At 61.3% G+C, this 19,219-nt stretch overlaps 1 protein-coding gene across 9 annotated transcripts in view; it reads left to right on the top strand.

Annotated features, from left to right (window-relative positions):
• The window catches only part of LOC139009993 (brain-enriched guanylate kinase-associated protein-like), a 38,603-nt gene extending 19,384 nt beyond the window's left edge, over positions 1-19,219 (top strand). For 2 of the 9 annotated variants that reach the window (XM_070414125.1, XM_070414141.1), the window contains exons 3-9: positions 663-764; positions 7,905-7,994; positions 10,568-10,735; positions 11,601-11,667; positions 12,734-12,841; positions 14,994-15,077; positions 15,927-19,219. In XM_070414125.1, the coding sequence (XP_070270226.1) occupies positions 663-764; positions 7,905-7,994; positions 10,568-10,735; positions 11,601-11,667; positions 12,734-12,841; positions 14,994-15,077; positions 15,927-17,258 (1,951 nt within the window). In that variant the 3' untranslated portion in view covers positions 17,259-19,219. Of the gene's footprint in view, positions 1-658; positions 765-7,904; positions 7,995-10,567; positions 10,736-11,600; positions 11,668-12,733; positions 12,842-14,993; positions 15,078-15,926 lie in introns of all 9 variants that reach the window. The other 7 variants (XM_070414150.1, XM_070414156.1, XM_070414157.1 and 4 more) reach the window with 5 other exon arrangements.

Here is a 19,219-nt window from a genome sequence, read left to right as displayed (position 1 = left end):
GGCGGCGTCCGGTTAGCGTCCCCCACGCCGCGCCGCCGCCGCCTCGGCGCTAACTTTGAGCCCGCGCGCGCTCCCCGCTCCCTTCCGGCTTCCGCGGCCGCCAGCGAGCAGCCGCTTTGCATATTCATGACTTCCTCCGAGACTTCCCGGGGCCACCCTGACCCCCACTTTGGGAACAGCCCTCCTGTGTTTTCCTTCCGGAGTCTGAGCCAAGGCGTGTGTGGGCAGCTGACCCAGCTCTGGCCACCGGGTTTCGGCACCATCAGCCCGGCTCGTTGGGTCTGTCCCCCCTCCCCAAGGCCAGATTGGCATCCCTGCAGAAGACTCTAGGTCCCGGGAGGGCCCCCAGTTCCCAAGGGGCGGACACCCAGCAGAGCCCAGGCTTGTACCAGGGCAGGTTCCTGGGTCTATGGGCAAAGAGACCAGGGCTCCCAGGTGACTGACGGTGGGTGCCTGGGGACAGGTGGTCGCGCACAGAAGCCCCCAACTGGACAGAGAGCAGGGCCACCTCCTGGCCGCTGAGCTGGAGTGCAGCACCCCCCCCCCCCCCCCCGCACTCCCCCCTCCGTTGTGGGTCCCACAGAGCCGGGACCCATTGTCCTGGGCTGGGAGGAGGGGTCCCCTCTGCTAGGTGAGAGTGCTGATTGATGTCTGTCAGCCAGGTCCATCCTGTCATGGCCAAGGTCCAGCCGGGCTGGTGAAACCCCAAGAACAACAGCCCTGGCTCTGGCTACACAGAGGAGCTCAAGCCAGGGACCTTCCAGGTACCCCACATTGGCTGTCATCTCACCAATCCCCCCCACCACCAGGGTTGGGGTCCATATGGGGAAGGGGACCGCTGGGACTTGAGCAAAAGATAGCATTCATTGGACACTGGAGGCGGCGGGGGGTTGGGGGGGTAGGGTGGTGCCTCGCATGGCTGCCTTAGCCTGGGGGTGGGGGCTCCATGGTTCTCTTTCTCTCCCCCACCCCATCTCCATGCCCAGCCAACACTCCTGAGCACCCATCCTTGCTTTCTGAGTAATTGGGACAGAGACATAGCCCAGCCTCAGTTTCCCCATCTGTAAAGCAGTCGCCCTAATCACCCCCACCATGCAGGACTGATGGGGGGATGACATGAGCTACTGTGCAAACACCCCCTCCCTGGGACCTGGCAGCCCCCCCCCCCCCCCGCAGAGGTTCACCGTCGGGTATCAGAACCACAGGACTGTGGGTTCCCCAGGCAGGAGATGCATTGGGGGTCCAGCTGAAGGGGTCCTGAGGGTCCTGTGCGGGGTCTGCCTCCCGCCCCTAGACTGCGGTTTCTGTGGATCGCCGGCCAGATCTGGGCTCTGAATTGAGAGGGTAGGCGCTTTGCCCCACCCACCCACCCCGCTCTTCCCCTACCCCAGCCCTGCTCCTGCCAGGGTCCAGTTAAATGCTATCTGAATGAGCAAAAGGGCTATGCCATCGGGGCCCTGGGCAACTCCCTGTGTGGGCAGATATACAGCGGCGCTCTCCGCCCCGGCCCCTCAGCTCAGATCCCCCACTGCCGCTCCCCACCCCATACTGGAGTCCCCCTTCTGAGCCCCAAACAAGCTGCCACCCTCACGCAGCTCTCTCCGCCTTTGCTCCTGCCATTCCCTCTGCCCAGAATGACCTCCTACCTGCCTTCTTGTCCATGGGACAAACTATTTGTCCTCCCTCTCACCTTTTCTCTGTGACTTTTGTGATCCTCTGGCCGCTCACCCCCAGGTGGGCTCATTCCCCCTCTGTGTACCAAGTTCCCCCGTGAGACACAGCAAGACCCAGGTCAGCCTTTCACAGCAGGGACACAGTCTCATCCACAAATCCTCCCAGGGGTCCCAGGCTGGGGACACTGGCCCGGTGAATCAAGGTGGGCTTCCTGGCAGCAAGGACACTTGAGCCCAGAATTGAAGGAAGAATAGGAGTTTGCAAGGACAGACAGGATGGGCCTTCCAAGAGGTGCAAAGACCTGGGGCGCTGAGGAAGCAGGATGTGTTCGGGGAGACAGGTGAGGGTGGGGAGTGGCGGTCCCTGGGGCTCTCCGTGCCACCTGGAGTGTCCTCTGCCCGCCCCATTGCAATCACGGGCTGGGTCTGACTCTTTAATTTCTCCAGCCCCAGTACCTTGCAAGGGCTAGCACACAGTAGGGCTCCTCCAGGTCTGGCCACCTGTGCTCTAGCGCAGCGGTCGCCAAACTTTTCGCAAGTCACGGACCCGCGCGAGTGGTCCGAGGGCCGCTGGTTGGCGCCGGCTGCTCTAGCCTCTTGCGCGCGCTCCCTGCCCCTCCCTCCCTCCCTCAGCTACCCTCCCTCCGGCTGCTGGGAACACTCCTCCAGCGCCACGCCTGTGTTTGCAGATACTAGCAAGTCCCAGCCGCCAGCTGCGCCTCTAATCCCCAAGTTAATCCCCTCCTCTGCCTTCCTCTGCACCGGGTCCCTCTGCCCTCACCCCCCGCCGTGGCCACTCTGTCTGCTCCGTGCCCTTAGGGCAGGCTCCTGCCTCTGTGTAGGCTTCAGTCCCCCCTCTGTCATGGAGGAAAGCCGGTCAGTCGCCTCGCGTGGCGCCTGGGACTCAGAAGGTGTTCGGAGACCCAGAACTATGCCCGGCATGAGTCCTCCCCTGCCCCCGCAAATAGAATTTTTCCAAAGTTGTGAACTGTGATAAGCATACAGAAAAAGTCATCAAGACCCGTGAAGTTCAGGGTGATCACCACCCGGGTGAAGTTGAACGCTGCCAGCCCCCCAGACCCTGCCCTAATCACACCCGGGTCCAGCTCCCCTGAGGTCTCAGGCGCCCTGACTCCCATGATACGCTGTCCTGTTTTCTTCCCGGTTCGGCCACCTGGGAGAGTCAGCCTGCCCCACAAAGTTTCCCTAGGCTGGATTGGAACCTCACGGATGTGGAGTCTTTCAACCAGGGTATTCAGGCACTTTTTCACCAAAATGTCTTGTTTGCGAGAGTCCTTGGTGCGGGGAGCCTTAACTGATGGCTGTCCTGGGGGACGGCATGTGTGAGTGGAGTTATTTCATTGTGTTTATTCATTGATGGATGTCTGGGCAGCTTGCAGCCCGCACCATTGAGAATGGAGCTCTCCGTCCAGGTGATCTGGGGAACACAGATCTGGGGTGTACCCCAGAGCAGACCTGTGGGGGCACAGGGCATCTTTAGAAGATAAGGCCACACTCTCCTGGGTGCTGCTGCCTGTCCCCCTCTCAGCAGTACTTGGAGTTCCTGGGTCTCCACAGCCTCCCAGCACTGGGCACTGCCAGGTGTGGGCTGGGACCCGCTTGTTGGCTGCGGCGGGAGATGCGCTTCCCTGGGTTGCTGCCTGTTTGGGTTTCCCCTTGGGTGGGGTCTGCAGTTTTGCCCTTCAGGTTGTCCTGTTGATCTGCAGGAGTTCTCCAGCGGGTCCTTGTCAATTACACGTCTGGCAAATGCACCTCCTGCTGTGTGCTTGCTTCTCACTCTGGAAATGGTCCTCTGATGAACAGAGTTATTTTTACTTCTGTTGGATGTTTTAGGCATTTACTTTTTTCCCCTCCTCACCCAAGGACATGTTCATTGATTTTAGAGAAAGAGGAAAGGGTAGAGAGAGAAACAAAACATTGATCCACTGCCTCCCGTATGCATCCAGACCTGGGATCAAACCCGCAACCTACGTATTGACGTTGATTTTTTTTGTGTATAATTTGAGACTGGGCTCCTTTTTTTTTTTTTTCTTTTTTCTTTTCTTCCCCCCCTTTCTTTCTTTCTTTCTTTTTCTTTTCTCTTTTCTTTCTTTCTTTTTTCTTTTCTTTTTTTTTTTTTGCACATGAACACTAAGTGCCCATACTCTTTGATCCATCTGACTGATATTTGTTGTGGTCCTGCCCAGGCCAGATGCCGTTCTCCTTGCTGGAGGTACTATGGGGAACGCCGGCTGATGTCCTAGAGATAGAGGCAGTCGGTGACCAGGTCATCTTACACTGAAAAACCACACTGACCTCATCTCCCAGGACTGTCCCTCTAGCCACCAGGCCTCCTTGCTGTCCCTCAAACACATCCGACCGGCTCCTGCCCCAGGGCCTTGTCTGGCGCTGTTCCCTTCTGCCTGAAAGTTCTTCCCCACAGACTCACATGACTCCTGCTCCTCTCTGTTCACATCTTTCTCGGTGTCATGGAGGGGGCTCTCCGACCACTCACTCTGTTCACAACTGTCACCCCTCCCCCACCTCCTCCTTCCCTGCTTTGATTTTCCCTGACACACTGATCCCCAGTGGACGCATGAATTATTTACTTCTTTTTTTTCTTTTTCCCTCTTTTTTTTTTTTTTTCTTTTTACCAACCCTTGTGTTGAGGACTGACTTTCAATAGATCGCAGTGCGGGAGCTGCTCTGCCAGGTGCCAAGCCCCAACCCAGAAGCAGGTCGTCCACAAATGGCGGGGGGCGGCCCCCTTTCCGGCCGCACCCCATTTATTTATCTTCCTTATTATCTGTCTCCCTCAGAACACCAGACCACGGATCGCCAGTGCTTAGAGCTGGCCGATAGTAGGTGCTCGGGAATTTTTTTTTTTCCGTGAGTTTTTTTTTTTTTTAAGAAAAAAAATTTTTTTGTTCTTTTTTTCTTCCCCATTAGCTCTGTTTCTGTGTTTTGTTTTTTGTGTGTGTGGTTTTGTTTTTGTTTTTGTTTTTCATTTGATTCTTTTGTAGTAAATGCTTTTGAATGAGACCGAACTGTGACCGAACTGTGGAAGAAGGAGGTGGGATACAGCCTTTCCCCTCTCCTCATGATGCCCAAGAGGGATACTACCCACCCTGCCCCATACAAAGGGGAATGTGGGGAGCACTTGTGCCCCCGCCCCCTCCCTTGGCCCTTGGCCCTCGGGGAGTAGTGGGTTGTGTTGTTTTTTTAATCAACCACTGAGAGTCCCTGAGAGCTGGGAGAGCCTCCAGTGGAGGGATTTGGCTTCAACTCTCCACCTCTTATCTCCTCCACTCGATCCTCAGCAGGCCCAGTCCCTCCCTGTGTGGTCCTTCAAGGCTCTCTGCCCCATTTTTTTTTAAGTTTGTGGGTTTTTTTGTTTGTTTTGTGTTTTTGTTTTTTGTTTTTTGCAAGAGGAAGGGAGAGGAAGAGAGAAGCATCAATATGAGAGTGATACATTGATGGCTTGCCTCCTGTGCGCGCCCCAACCAGGGATTGAGCCTGCAACCTGGACATGTGCCCTCACCGGGAACCAAATTTGGTGCACAGGACGATGCCCAACCAACTGAGCCATACAAGCCAAGGCATCTCTACCCCATTTCTAAATGTGATCCTCATGGAAGAAGGTTTATGAACTAATTCTCACTAAGGTGTGAATGTCTGCCTTACTTTGATTCTTCCTTTGGGAGCCAAGGCATTCACAAAGGGACCCTAGCCATGGACTCTTCTCTCTTACCTTCTTCTGCCCTGCTCTTCAAAGTCTCCTGTCCCCACAGCCCACCTGAGTCCCCAGTTGTGGAAAGGCTCTCTGATGAAATCTGTGATTAAGAAAGCAGAGTCACCTGTGTTTGAATCCCAGTTCTGACACTTACAGGCGGTGTGGCCTTGGACACATTTCCGAACCTCTCTGTCCTCAGTTTCTGCATCTGTAAAATGGGGATAGTAATAATCTCATCCACCTTAAAAAGTGTTTTGAGGATTAAATCATTAACAAGGAGCTTGGTAGATGGTTAATGGTGTCTGGGCTAGTTCTGGCTGTGAACTGCCTGCCCCTCTCTCAAATGGCTTCATTTTGCCCAGGCCCCTTTCCCCCAGCCAGTGGGCAGGTGACATCATTCCCCTGGTGAAGGAGAAGACCCAGTGGGGTGGGGTGGGGGACCGGCTGTCGAGGGGCCATCAAGGCACTGTTGTCAGGGCAACACCGGGTGTCTGTCTTGACGGAGCTGCTGCCACCTGAGACAGGAGGCTGGCGAGGGGCCACGTTTGGGGGCACACAAGATGCTTGTTGGGTGGGTGCAGCAGAGCCTGGTGCCAGGCCTCCTGGACTCCTCAGCCCTCGTGGCCAACAGCTGGGGCACTCTGCTGGGCAGGGCTTGTGCCTCTGTGTCCTGTGCCCGGCCGGAGGGGTGAAGGCCCGGTGCTCAGTAAATGCTGCTTTTTTCTTCTTCTTCTTTTTTTTTTTTTGGTGTGAGGTTTTTTTTTTGTTTTTTTTTACTTTTTAAATTTTATGTCTTTTGTCTTTTTTCATTAGTCCTGTTTCTGTCTTTTTTGTTCATTTGATTTTTTTCTTTTGTAGTAAATGCGTTTGAATGAGACTGAACTGTGGCAAATGGTGAGGAAGAAGGAGGTGGGGTGCAGCTTTCCCCCCCTCCTGAGAGGAATCCTAATCCTGGCTCCTGTGCTCACTAGTCTCACTAGTCGGGGGCCCTTGATAAAGCCCTTACCCCCCAGGCTGCTGCAGTGAGGACCCGGTGCTCTCTGGAGGCGAAGGGGAATGAGCTCAGGGGAAGCTAGCAAGGGGGTCGTCATGGTCACAAGTGCCCCTTTGGCCTTTGATTACAGATGGGGAAACTGAGGCCTAAGAAAGCAGCCTCCTCAGGCCCCCGGCTGCTGCTGAGACCCAGCGCCATAGCTCCAGTCCTTTCCTTCCGGACTCCTTTCACCCTCAGGACTGTCTCCTGTGGGTGGGGGAGGGGGGCTGAGGCACCCTGGGGAGGCCAGGGCGTGGAGGGAGCGCAGGGTGGGGGCCACCTACCCCACGCCCCGCAGTCCAGTGTCACCGCAGAGCCTCCCGCAGTCCTGATTTCCTTTATGATCCCCCAATCCCTGAAAACACGCCCTCCCGCCGATCCAATTACCGAGTGCCGTGTCTGTTTGCAGTAGTGAGCCGGCTGGTGGGGAGGCCAAATTAGTGAAGCCAGCGTGGGTTCCTAGGTGGGCAGTAATGAACCGATCGGCAACGTGTTGAATGGCAGCCCCCGCTCCCCTGGGCTCCAGGGCAGGGCCAGCAGGTGCTGGGAGGTTAAGGTGGGAGCCCTGCAGGCAGCTCCTTAGGTGTGGGGCTGACCCCATGGTCATTCCATACGCCAGTCCTCCCCGCGGACAGCCCCTGCCACTGGGGGTGGAGGGCAGGAATGGCCGGGGAGGGGTCCAGGGCCAGGTGTGCACCATCCTGCCTTCTAGCCCCCCCCCCCCCCCCCCCCCGGTCTAGACTATTTCAGGGAGTTCAGTCTTAATAGGAAGCGATTTCTTTGGGTCTGGCCAGGAAAACACACCAAGCCCTAAAGCCCCAGCAACAGGGACCACGGGGGCGAAGGCTTTGATGCAGATCTCGGGCGGGGGAGGGGGGCGGACACGGGGAAGAGCAGGGCTGCAGCCACCTGATAAGATGAGGGAGGGTGCAGTGGGCCTTCCCTGGACCCCTGACATTTGCCAGGTCCCACAGCCTCCAGGACACGTCCCTTCCTTCCCCGACTCCACTTCCATTCATCCCCCCCTCCACCCACCCATCGTCTATACACATCAGCCTCTCACCTTGTCCCAGCAGAGGTGGGGCTGGGACCGCTCTCCCCTCCATTCTCCTGGCCTCCTCGGGTCTCTGGGCAGGGGGTGACAGGATCAGTAGCGAAAGGTGACGCCAGAGCTTGGGAACCTGCCCCCCAGGACTCGCCTCTGAGGCTGTGATGATGGACGCAGGCCTGTGGGACAGGGTGATGACCAGACAGATGCCCCTGCCACTGGTGGGACTCAGGGCCATCGGTGAGCTCGGACTCTGAAGACTGACTGGCAGGGTGGCAGTGCCAGGCTGTACCCCCCACCACCTCGCACAGGTGTCCACGTGCCAGGTGGCGGACTCGCCATCTCCGCGATGGGTGCCCATGGCGGCCCGGTGCGGCCCGCCCCCGATCTGAGCAGCTCTGTCCTCTTCACCCACAGGCTGCGCAGCCCCTGGGTGCCCTCGTGCCTCGGGCAGTCCTGCACGCTGCAGGGCCGACGGGCCAGGTCCTCGCCCTCGATCTGGGACAGGTAACAGCCTGTTGTCTCCCCGGGCCCCTGGGGTCTCTGCCTCTATCCCCGCAGACATGGTGCCTTGTCTGCGTCAACTCCCCAAGACAGGTGGGGACGCCCAGAGAGGGTAGGGGACAGACACCAGCACCCTCCCCCCCACCACTGCTCCTTCAGTGCCACCAGTCTGGGAGGTCAGGCCCCCGGGCCCCAGAGCTCAGGCCCCCTCCTCTCCCAAGGGCTCTCCTTAGGCTCGAACCTCTTCTGAGCGGCCGGAAGGGGCTCCTGGTGGAAGCAGGAGGGGATGCTTCTTGTGCCCAGTGAGCTTAACATGGCACCTACCCAACCCCACCCCCTCCACACACCCCCAGCCACCACCCCCCGCCCGGCACACCAGGCAGGTCCGGTCAGATCCTGCTGTCACTCCCCAGGACTCAGGTGAAGCCAGGCGACCGCACCAGGCCTGCTGGAAGGGTGCCCTGGCCGGGGGCGTGGCATTGGCTGAACCTCCACACCCTCCCTGTGCATTTAGGAGTCTGTTTCCAGGTGCCAGGGCCCAGAGCCAACTCCCAGGAGGATGCAGAGCTGCTGAGGCCTGGGCTGGGCAATCCCCCCTATTCCCAGCGGCCCGGAGGCCCCACTTCCACACGGGGTCTGCCTCTGGCGTCGTCTCTCGGTGGTTCTAATGGCCCAGGGAGGTGCAGGGACCACAGTGGCAGCCCTGCTCCCCAAGTGTGGGCGCATGCACCCCTGTTTTACTGGCGTGAGACAGGCTGAGGCCAAGCAGAGCTCAGGTTAGTGCCCTGGGAGGGGAGGGCCATTTCTGGACCAGACCAAGAGGGGCACATCCAAAGCTTTCAGAAGCTTCGCCCCAGGAGATGGTGATGGGCTGTGAGTGGCGAGGGACAGGAGGGGGTCCCCAGACCTTCCATGGTCAGACTGGGGACTGGGGGGGACCCAGCCGTGACCTTCACGGGGCAGAGAGTGGTCAGCGATGGACACAGTGAGTGTGAGGTTAGGCCTGAGTTCGCTCTGATGGAGGGTCCTGGGTGGCGAGCAGGCAGTGGGGCTGTGGGGGTGCGGGGGGGGGGGGGGAGGGAGGAGGGTGTGCTACCAGCCTAGGATTGGCCAGGGTGCAGTTTGGAGGGGGCTGGGTGTCAGGGGCTCAGGGAGGGTGGGAGCAGCATTTGAGGGTTGGTGGGACAGAGCCCACCAGTCGTCTGGGAAGCCATCCCGAGGCCAAGGGTAAACTGAGGCTCCGCAGGCTCCGGGAAGCCGGTTGCCTGGGTTGCCTGGAGCGTGAGGAGGAGGTCTGGGCCCAGGAGCCCCTTGGGTGGTCTCGGCTCTGCCCAGAGCCCACCTCACAGCTGTCATTTTCTTCCCACACTTGCCTGGTTGGCGTTGGCGGACCTGTTCCCTCTGATCGTGTCCCCCCCCCCTGAGGCTGCGGGCTCGGTGGGGCGGGAACTGTGTTTGTCTCACTGGCTGCTGGGCGAGGCGGGGCGGCGGAAGGGGAAGGACAGAGGGTGACGTGGGTGCGTGGGTGTGTAGGTGATGCAGCTGGGTCACAGCAGGAGTGGGCACAGCAGGAGTGGGCAGCGAGCACGATGGTAGGGACCCAGCTGTGCTTGAGGGTAGGTAGCCAAGGCTGGGAGGTGAGGTGGCTGGGGAGGTGAGGTGGCTGGGGAGGGGAGGTTAGGTGGCTGCTCGGAGAGGCAGGGAGAGGGCTGTTGTGGGCACCGGGGATGGGGCAGGGCTGGAGTAAGGGGCACAGTGAGCTGGGATTGCAGGTCTCGGAAGTGCGAGGGGCCGCGGATCAGCGGTGGCCCAGCGGGTGGCTAGCGGAGAGGGCGAGTTATTCATGCCGGGTCTTTATCTCCTGAGCGCTGGGGCTCAGCTTCCTGGGGTCTTAGAGGGGCCCCCAGTCTGTGGGGAAATAGAGCCTCAAGAGCTGGGGCCCTGGAAGTCTTTCTGGAGGAGAGGGGACGTGAGTCCCCCTCCGGGAGTGCCCCGTGCTGTGTGCAGCTAGCTGGCCACCTTGGTGGGCACGGCACCCCCCCCCTCCCTTGCCCAGAGATCAGATATACGGCCTGTTGGGGCCACGCAGCTAGTTTGGGGGGGAAGGCTTGGTCACCCAACGCCGTGGAGAAGCAAAAGTGGGGACCCTTGTAAGATTGCCATCCAGAAGTCGGCGTCATAAGGTGGGTGCTGACGGGCGCTCCCTTCTCTGGGGTCCTGTGAGCCGCCCCAAACCCTGGCCGGCTCTGTGGTCGACAGGTGACTCCTCACGGACTTGCTTCCCACGACGCGGGGAGTGATGCTAGAGGCGCAGGGACTGCAGGGCCGGGCTGGCTCCGAGTCCCTGACCCCAGGTGCCCTCTGCCTGGGGCCGCCCGCTGGGAGGAGAGTGTTTGTGTGTGTGCGCGTGTGTGCGTGTGTGTGACGATGTGTGGGTGTGTGCGCGTGCACGCGCGAATGTGTTAGTGCAGCCGGGCGCATGCGGTGCGCACCCACGGGGCGCCCGGCTGGCCGCGCGGGCCTCGGCTCCCCGCTCAGCGCCGCGGCCCGCCCCGCCCCGCCGCGTGTCTTTGCAGCGTGTTGCAGGAGCAGAAGAGCGAGCTGCGCAAGCGGCTGTCCTACACCACGCACAGGCTCCAGAAACTCGAGAGCGAGTTCGGCTCCACGCGCAGCTACCTGGAGGTCGAGCTGCGGCGCGCGCAGGAGGAGCTCGAGAAGGTCACTTTGAAGCTGCGCAGGTCAGGGTACGGGACGGGCGGGGAAGGGTGGGTTTGGGCGGCGCGGGCGGGCTTACAGGTCGGTCTGCGGCGCGCGCCGGAGCTCTGCCTCCCGGAGCCTTTGGAAGACGGGGGCGTCCAGGGTCCAGTGAGGGTAAGCGCTTTTCTCCGAAGTCTCCTTGTCCCAAGAGCTACTGAACCAGGACCTGAGCCCGGGTCTGGCCACCGCAGGGACGGGCTCCTTCCCATTCCCCATCCCTGCTCCCTCCCTCCTTCCCGCATACTGATCGGTGTGACAGCAGCAGGACAGGGAAGCTGACCGCAAAGAGAATGCAAATTTTGCTGTTGGCTGTTTATTTTGGTTTTGTATTTTAAGATTTTTTTATTGATTTTGAGAGAGAGAGAGAGAGAGAGAGAGACGAGGCACAGAGCACCTGATTCCTGCCCAGCGCTGGCCTCCGACGTCACGCTTCCTCCCGGACCGTGTCCTGTCACCGTGTGACGCAGCACTCACCCCAGGGCCCACCACACGGTCTTAAGTCTCTTCCCAGCTGAGCTAGGATAGAGTAGAGCCCCCTCTCCAGGCTTGCGAGCCCTGGGTGTGAAACGTGAGTCAGCTGGCTCTGCAGGAGGACCCGCAGAGTCTCTTTGAATAACAGGACTTCCCTCTGTCTCCAGGGGTCCTGGCCCCTCCTCAAGAAAGGCCTCCGAGTTAGCTTTAATCAGATGTTTTCTGCTGCATGTGGAGGAGCAGTTAGACCAGGGTGGGGCCAGTGGGTGGGCTCAGGGGGCCTTTGTTCAGCCTGGCCCTGCTCAGCAGATCGTGTGGCCGGTGGGGGGCACGGGAGGGCCAGACCAGGCGCCGAAGTGTCTCTTTTGCCTCCCGTTCCAGGATTCAAAGCAACTACATGTCGCTGCAGCGGATCAACCGGGAGCTGGAGCAGAAGCTGTACCGCATGGTGAGGGTCCCCGGCCCCCCTCCGATGCCCACTGCCCCCAGCACCCTCACCCCTGGCCCCAGCTCTGGCTGTCATCCCCTTGCCCAGGCAGAAGCTGGCTCACACGCCTTATTTCCTGGCACACAAACTCCTCGCTGGGGCTGGGTCTGTCCCACCCTTTGTGCACTGAATGGAGGGTGCCCTCAGGAAGGGGAGGCGCAGGGTTCAGACCCCTTGAGCTCCCGTGGCAGGTGTGAGCACCTGACCTGGAGGGGTGTAGGCGGTGGGGCATGACTGGACAGCGACCTCAGCTCAGCGTCAGCCAGAGACGCAGGCCCTGAGTGAGCCAGAGCCAGGTTCGCTCCCCAGCTGTACCTCTCGTGGGACCCGTCCCGCTGACTGTGACCCCAGGGGGCCTCGACCCTCCTGGACACACACACACACACACACACCTGCAGTAACCTTGGCAGTGCCGCCTTCCCTCTGTGGATGGGGCTGGCACGACCTGGTTTGGAAAGTAGAGAGGCTGTGCGAGCCTCCTGGTGCACCCCCCCCTCCCCTCAATGGGAGGACTTTCCTCTCTGTCTAGTTTGGGTACAAGGTTCTTCAGTTTTGGGAAATCAGAAACGGGCGTTCAGCGCTTGCCTGCCTTCCAGGTGCTGTCAGAGCCGTGGCCGTGGCGGGGCTGGCTCTGCCTGGCGCCCTGGACAAGGGCCCCTGCCTCTCTGAGCCTTGGCTTCCCAGTCTGTTGGATGAGATAGGTCAGGCTCCTTGCGGGGCGCGAGGCACCCTCGCTCAGTCCTCGCCCCGGATCCCCAGGCGGCCGGGCCTTGCTCTCCTGTGTCCAGATGAGAAACCGGGGCTCAGGGAGGCAGGCTGCCCGATGCCTTCTGGCTCGTCAGTGGCGGAGTAGGATTTGAACCTGGGGCGGTCTGTGCGCTTACCCCTGCGCTCCGGGGCCCTCCAACACCTGGTCATTAGGGGCTGCAAGAGGGCACACCAGAGGCCTAAGGGAACAAGGGGGCGTGAGCCCCAGGCCTTGGCTGACCACTGACCGCCTCCGTCCACTGCCCTCCCCCTGCCCAAGGGCAAGCACTACGACGAGGAGAAGCGAGCTCTGAGCCACGAGATCGTCGCTCTCAACAACCACCTGCTGGAGGCCAAGATGACCATCGACAAGCTGAACGAGGACAACGTGAGTGTCAGGCTGTTCTGGCCCCAAGGGGCCCAGGCTCGGGTTTGAGGGCAGGCACAGGGCACGGGGGCAGGGGGGCAGGCCTCCAGGAGTGGCTGGGCAGCCGGGAAGGCAGGGCTGCCTCACCAGACACACTGCCAGGGGCAGAGACAGGAACACTGGGCCATAGTTTCTCATTCCAGTCAGGGCTTCCCGACTCCAGGGTTAGGGCATGGCCATTCTCAGTGGGCACACGGCCACCTGCTCATCCATGGGGACTCCCCAGGAGACGGGCCTGGCCGCCCTCCATGGATCCCTGGCCGCGGACCATGCATCCACTAATTAGCATCTGCTCCTCGACAGCCCCTCCTGAGCTGAGAATATTGTGTGAACGACACAGGCAAAAAATTCCCTCCCCACGTGAGTGTACATCTGAGTGGGGAAGACAGACGACAAACAAGAGAAACACAGACGCTGTAGTGTGTTAGAAGTGCTAAATGCTGCTGAAAAAATTCAAGCAGGCATGGGGCTGGGGAGCTGCCCGTTGCAGGGTTGGCAAATTTCAGTAGGATGCTTGTGGAAGAGGCTGCTGGAGCCCAGACCGGAAGGGGGCGAGAGAGCTCGCCGGGTGGCTGATTGGAAGAACAGCAGAGACCAGAGTGGGCTCCTCGTGGTGGAGGACCAGGGTCTGAGGTCAGAAAGATAATGGGAGGTCACGTCACACAGGCTCCTATAGGGACCCGGGTTTTATTCTGAGTGAAATAGGGAGCCACTGAAGGTTCTGGAGCAGAGGAGTCACCTGAGTGGATGTCCCACTTTTACTGAGAACACACTGTAGGGATGAGGGTGGGAGCAGGGAGAGCGAGGAGGGGGCTATGGTAACAATCCAGGCGCAAGCTGTGGAGGTGCAGCCGGGAACGCAGCCGGGAGGCGGGCAGAAGGGCTTGGTTCTGGTTCGGCTTTGAAGATGGGAAGAAGCAACAGGATTGACAGAGATCTCGGATGTGGTGTGAAAGGAGATGGATCCTGTCATTTCCTGCAGGGGGTGGGGCACCTGGGGAGGAGCAGGGGCTGGCTTCAGCAGTTATATCCAGTGGCAGTGCTGTGAAGACCGCCCACATGCGGGTCAGCCTTTGGGGCAGAGGTCAGCCTCCTGTGGTGTTTGCACAGCAGACGGCCGGCCGGCCGGCCGAGGAACCCGAGGAGGGCAGCAGATGAGAAGAGGGCGGGCCCAGGATGGTGCTTTTCGAGTCTGCTAAAGACTTGGCGGGCAGGCCAGGTGGTGCCCACAGCCCTCTGATGCCAGGGGCAGCCTGTCCGGGGCCTCACAGTGGGGCCAGTTCTAGTGGGGCCAGTTCTCAGCTCTCAGCCAACGGTGCCCTTCCCAGGGGGCCCATGCAGCCTTGAGAAGGCTGGAGACCCCGGTTCCCTCCACTGTGCAGCCGAGTTGGGGCACCAGCCTCAGTACAGCAGGGGGAGGTGAGGGGCACGGGGGGGGGGGGGCAGCAGCGGTGACCCTGCCTTCAACAGATTGCCTGAGCTGCAGGCACCCAGTCCTGATGACAATGGCCCGTCAGTGGACCCCAGACTGCTCAGTGCCCGGCCCTCACTGTGGATGGTCCCTGGATAAGGGTGGGAATAAAAGGCCCAGCCACCGGCACATGCAACAGAGATTTTCCAAAGACACAACCAAATCCCCTGATTCCTACTGTTTGCATCTGTTTTCAGCTCAGGAGGCTGAGTGGGTCCCCACCTGGACCTTGGGCCACACAGCCCCTGTGCCCCAGCCCTGCAGCCACCCCCTGCCAGGCCACACTCTGAGAGCAGGGTGTGAGCGGGGAGTCAGACGGGGCTGGCAGGGCTGCAGGCTTGAGCCTGGCATCGCAGGGCTGCCCCTCCACCGAGTTCTCTGCTGGGACTCATGCCTGGGCCTCCCGGAGGTTTGGGGCCATGGGAGCCCTTCTCCCGATGCCCCCACCTAGTGAGGCTCCCACCTGGGGCAGCACCCCTTCATGCACCAGCAGCTCCAGGTCAGAGCTGAGCCCCTATTCTGCAGGCAACGGCGAGAGGCCCAGGGAGGGTCCTTGTCCTGTGAACTGCACATCGGCTCCGCCCACCGCTTTCTGGTGGGGTGGCAGGGCAGCCTGGGCCGACTCCTCCTCTTGTCTTGTAGGAGCTCTACAGGAAGGACTGCAATCTAGCGGCCCAGCTGCTGCAGTGCAGCCAGACCTACGGCAGGGTCCATAAGGTGTCCGAGGTAATGTGAGCCCCGCCCTGCTAGGTGCCCCCCGCCGGGGGCCACTTGGAGCTCCTCTGTGCCAGGTCCCACCCGAGGCCACCCCCCCACACCCCTCCTCACCGGCCTGGACAGCCTGTGCATCCCCCTCGGGGTCCTCACCCTGTGCCAAGCCCCCTATCCACTGAGCGACCTCTGTGAGCCTCGCAGAAACCCGTGGTTGGTCTGGGCACAATGACTGGTAGTGCCCGTTCCAGAGACAAGAAAACCGGCTGCACACGGAAGTGACGCAGCCAAGGCCACAGGGCTCTCTGATGCCAAATGCAGGCTGGTCCAGGGCCCACCACCCTGGCCAGCTGCCCCTCCCCTTCACCCAGGCCTGTCCTTGTCCCCTCTCCCCGGGCCTGGGCCACACCGGAGACACTCACAAAACAGATCAAACAGTAGCGGACGTCCCGCAGGCACCAGGCGCTGTGCCACCACTCCTGGGCGCCTGGGCCTGCCTCTCAATCTTCGCTGCATGTGATTCTGGGTCTGTCTGGTTCAGCAGCACTGGACGCAACAGGGAGAAGCAAGTCAGCCCCTCAGTGGGAGGAAATGTGGGGGAGGGAACTCACCCAGAGAGAGGCCGAGTGAGACCCTGAGACCCTGGTTCCAGCGTCTGGGGCTCCGCTGGGCCCCGTCGAGCGGGCTGGGGGGCCAGGTGCCCAGGGGAACTCGGGCGAATCCAGGAGCTTCCCGGGCCCGGCTCCAGCTGGTGCCAGGTGAGGGCCTGGGGGGCAGGTCCCTCCGGATTCTTCTGCCTGTGTGTGCGTCCAAGGCTGACTTGCCCCCTGGCCCCCCTCCCCCCTCCCCCCCTCCCCATTCCAGCTGCCCGCGGAATTCCAGGAGCGCTTGAGCCTGCACCTGGAGAAGCATGGCTGCAGCATGCCCTCCTCGCACTGCCGCCCGGGCAGCGTGCCGCTCTGCGTCATTGCCAAGGTGCTGGAGAAGCCGGAGCCCAGCAGCCTGTCCTCCCCCCTGTCGATGTCGGTCTCGGTGTCGGATGCCTCCACCCGAGACCTGGCCTTCCGAGAGGGGATGCCCAAGTCCAGCCTGCTGCCCCCCTACAAGGAGGATGCCTACTGCAGCGACTCGGCCCTCTTCTGCCCCGAGGAGCCGAGGCGCGACCGCGACCGGCGGCCCAGCGTGGACGCCGTCGCCAGCGACATGAGCTTCCTGCAGACCCAGAATTCCACCGACAGCGCCTGCGGGGAGGAGGAGGCCGGGGCGGCGGCCTACCCCGAGGCCTACCCCGAGGAGTTCCGGCGCGAGGCCTTCCCCGGCGAGGCCTTCTCTGGCTACGCGGCCTCGCTGCCCACGTCCAGCTCCTACTCGAGCTTCAGCGCCACGTCGGAGGAGAGGGAGCACGGCGAGGCCAGCACCATGACCGCCTCGCAGCGGGCCGTCTACCTGGATAGCCGCGAGCAGCTCTTCCAGCGCCAGCCGGCCCCCACCTACCAGAGCAGCCGGCCCTATGCCAAGGCCTCCGGGGCCCTGCTGGAAGCCCCGGTGCCCCCAGAGTTCGAGCTCGAGACCACCTTCCCCTCCTACCAGGCTGAGCCCTTCAGCCTCCAGGCCGTCCCCAAGACCCTGGTGTCCCCCAACCTGTGGAGCCTGCGGGCCAAGTCCCCGTCGTCCCGCATGCCCCGGGGGGAGGCGCGCAGCCCGCGCGAGCAGTGGCGCCCCGTGCACGTGGAGGAGATGGGGGCCCACGCCTTCCCGGCCCCCTCGCGGCGACTCTCGCCCCGCAGCTTCTCCCAGCGCCACTACGCCAGCGTGGCGCATGGCCGCGCCAGCCCCCTGTACGCCAGCTACAAGGCCGACAACTTCTCGGAGGATGACGACTTCTCCCAGGGCCACCTGGCCGAGTCCTGCTTCCTCGGGGCGTGCGGCTCTGCCAAGCCGATGCCCAGCTACGCTGCCAGCGAAGATGATGGCGACCGGCCCCAGGGGCAGCTGTGCGGGGTGGCCAGCCCCGAGCCCGACAGCCTCTTCAGCTCCAGAGATTCCTTCGAGCCCAGCTCCATGGAGGGTTCCCCTGAAATGCATCTCGCGGCCCGCCGGAACCCCCAGGCAGCCTTCTCCCGGAGCCGGAGCTCCGGCCTCAGCCGCAAGGATAGCCTCACCAAAGCCCAGCTCTACGGAACCCTGCTCAACTAAACGCCTGCCCGCAGGCCAAGGCCACGGCCAGGGGCACCCGCCGCCCACTGTGCACTCTAGGGCGCTGCCCCACCTATCTGGACACTTACTCCCCGGGCCCTGCCCACAATGACCCCTCTCTGCCTCTTACTGACCCCTCTCTGCCTCTTACTGACCCCCTCTGCCTCTTACTGACCCCTCTCTGCCTCTTACTGACCCCTCTCTGCCTCTTACTGACCCCTCTGCCTCTTACTGACCCCTCTCTGCCTCTTGCTGACCCCTCTCTGCCTCTTGCTGACCCCTCTCTGCCTCTTGCTGACCCCTCTCTGCCTCTTGCTGACCCCTCTCTGCCTCTTACTGACCCCTCTCTCCCTCTTACTGACCCCTCTCTCCCTCTTACTGACCCCTCTCTGCCTTGTACTGACCCCTCTCCCTCTTACTGACCCCTCTCTCCCTCTTACTGACCCCTCTCTGCCTCTTAATGACCCCTCTCTGCCTCGTACTGACCCCTCTCCCTCTTACTGACCCCTCTCTCCCTCTTACTGACCCCTCTCTGCCTCTTAATGACCCCTCTCTGCCTCGTACTGACCCCTCTCTGCCTCGTACTGACCCCTCTCTGCCTCTTACTGACCCCTCTCTGCCTCTTACTGACCCCTCTCTGCCTCTTACTGACCCCTCTCTGCCTCTTGCTGACCCCTCTCTCCCTCTTGCTGACCCCTCTCTGCCTCTTACTGACCCCTCTCTGCCTCTTACTGACCCCTCTCTGCCTCTTACTGACCTTCTCTGCCTCGTACTGACCCCTCTCTGCCTCTTACTGACCCCTCTCTGCCTCTTACTGACCTTCTCTGCCTCGTAGTGACCTCTCTCCCATGTAGTGACCTCTCCCTCGTACTGACCCCTCTCCCACAGTGACCCCTCTGCCTCGTAGTGACTTCTCTGACTTGTAGTGTCTCTCTCCCTCGTAGTGAACCCTCTCTCCTACATAGTGACCCCTCTGCCTTGTAGTGAACCCTCTCCCAAAGTGACCCCTCCCTCGTAGTAACCCCTCTCCCTCGTAGTGACCCCTCCCCCGTAGTGACCCCTCTCCCTCGTAGTGACCCCTCTCCCAAAGTGACCCCTCCCTCGTAGTGACCCCTCTCCCTCGTAGTGACCCCTCCCCCGTAGTGACCCCTCTCCCTCGTAGTGACCCCTCCCCCATAGTGACCCCTCTCCCCGTAGTGACCCCTCTCCCCCGTAGTGACCCCTCTCCCTCGTAGTGACCCCTCTCCCCCGTAGTGACCCCTCTCCCCGTAGTGACCCCTCTCCCCGTAGTGACCCCTCCCTCGTAGTGACCCCTCCCTCGTAGTGACCCAGTGCAGCCTGAGAAGAGGACCCTGTGATGTGTGACCCCCCGGCGCCACCACGACGGAACTCCCCAAGGACGTTTCTCACACCAACAGCGTTCCCCACCCGAGATGAGCATTCCCCCCTTTTATAAAGTGAAACTATTTTTCTAGAGAAAAAGGGTCTTTCTCAACGCACGTGGCCTCCAGCTCCCTGGATGGCCGCCTTGCGTTTCCAACACACAGCTCCTTTGTTTTCCGGGCGAGGACATGTGGGGCCTGGCCCTTGGAGGGAAGGACAGTGTTGACACCTCGAAAGCCAGCGACAAGGAAACCTGGAGCTCTGCCCACGAGGAGGGGAAGCAGCGGGTGGAGGGACGTGAGACGTCGTGAACTGTTCCCGCGTGCGGCTGACCCGCGCCCAGCTCTCCCGTGGTCGTCGTCCCGAGTCGGGCCGGTGCTCATCCCCCAGTTCCCGGTGCTCGTCCCCGTGTCCCGCTGCCCGCACCACCTGGCTCTACCTCAGCCGTCAAGAGCCTCTCGGACTCCGACCCCCGACCCCGACCCCGTCCCCCGTCCTGTGGCTTGCTCTCCTGTCATCTGTGATGCATGCCGTCCAGTCACTACTGTATTTGACACTAATAAACGTGGTGGAAAGCA

The sequence above is a fragment of the Myotis yumanensis genome, unplaced genomic scaffold (genome assembly GCF_028538775.1).
Source record: "Myotis yumanensis isolate MYYU_CA2020_CCGP unplaced genomic scaffold, mMyoYum1.0.hap1 SCAF_1, whole genome shotgun sequence".
Taxonomy (NCBI): domain Eukaryota; kingdom Metazoa; phylum Chordata; class Mammalia; order Chiroptera; family Vespertilionidae; genus Myotis; species Myotis yumanensis.
The sequence above is the reverse complement of the archived record's forward strand: the minus strand, read 5'-3'. Positions and strand labels throughout refer to the sequence as shown.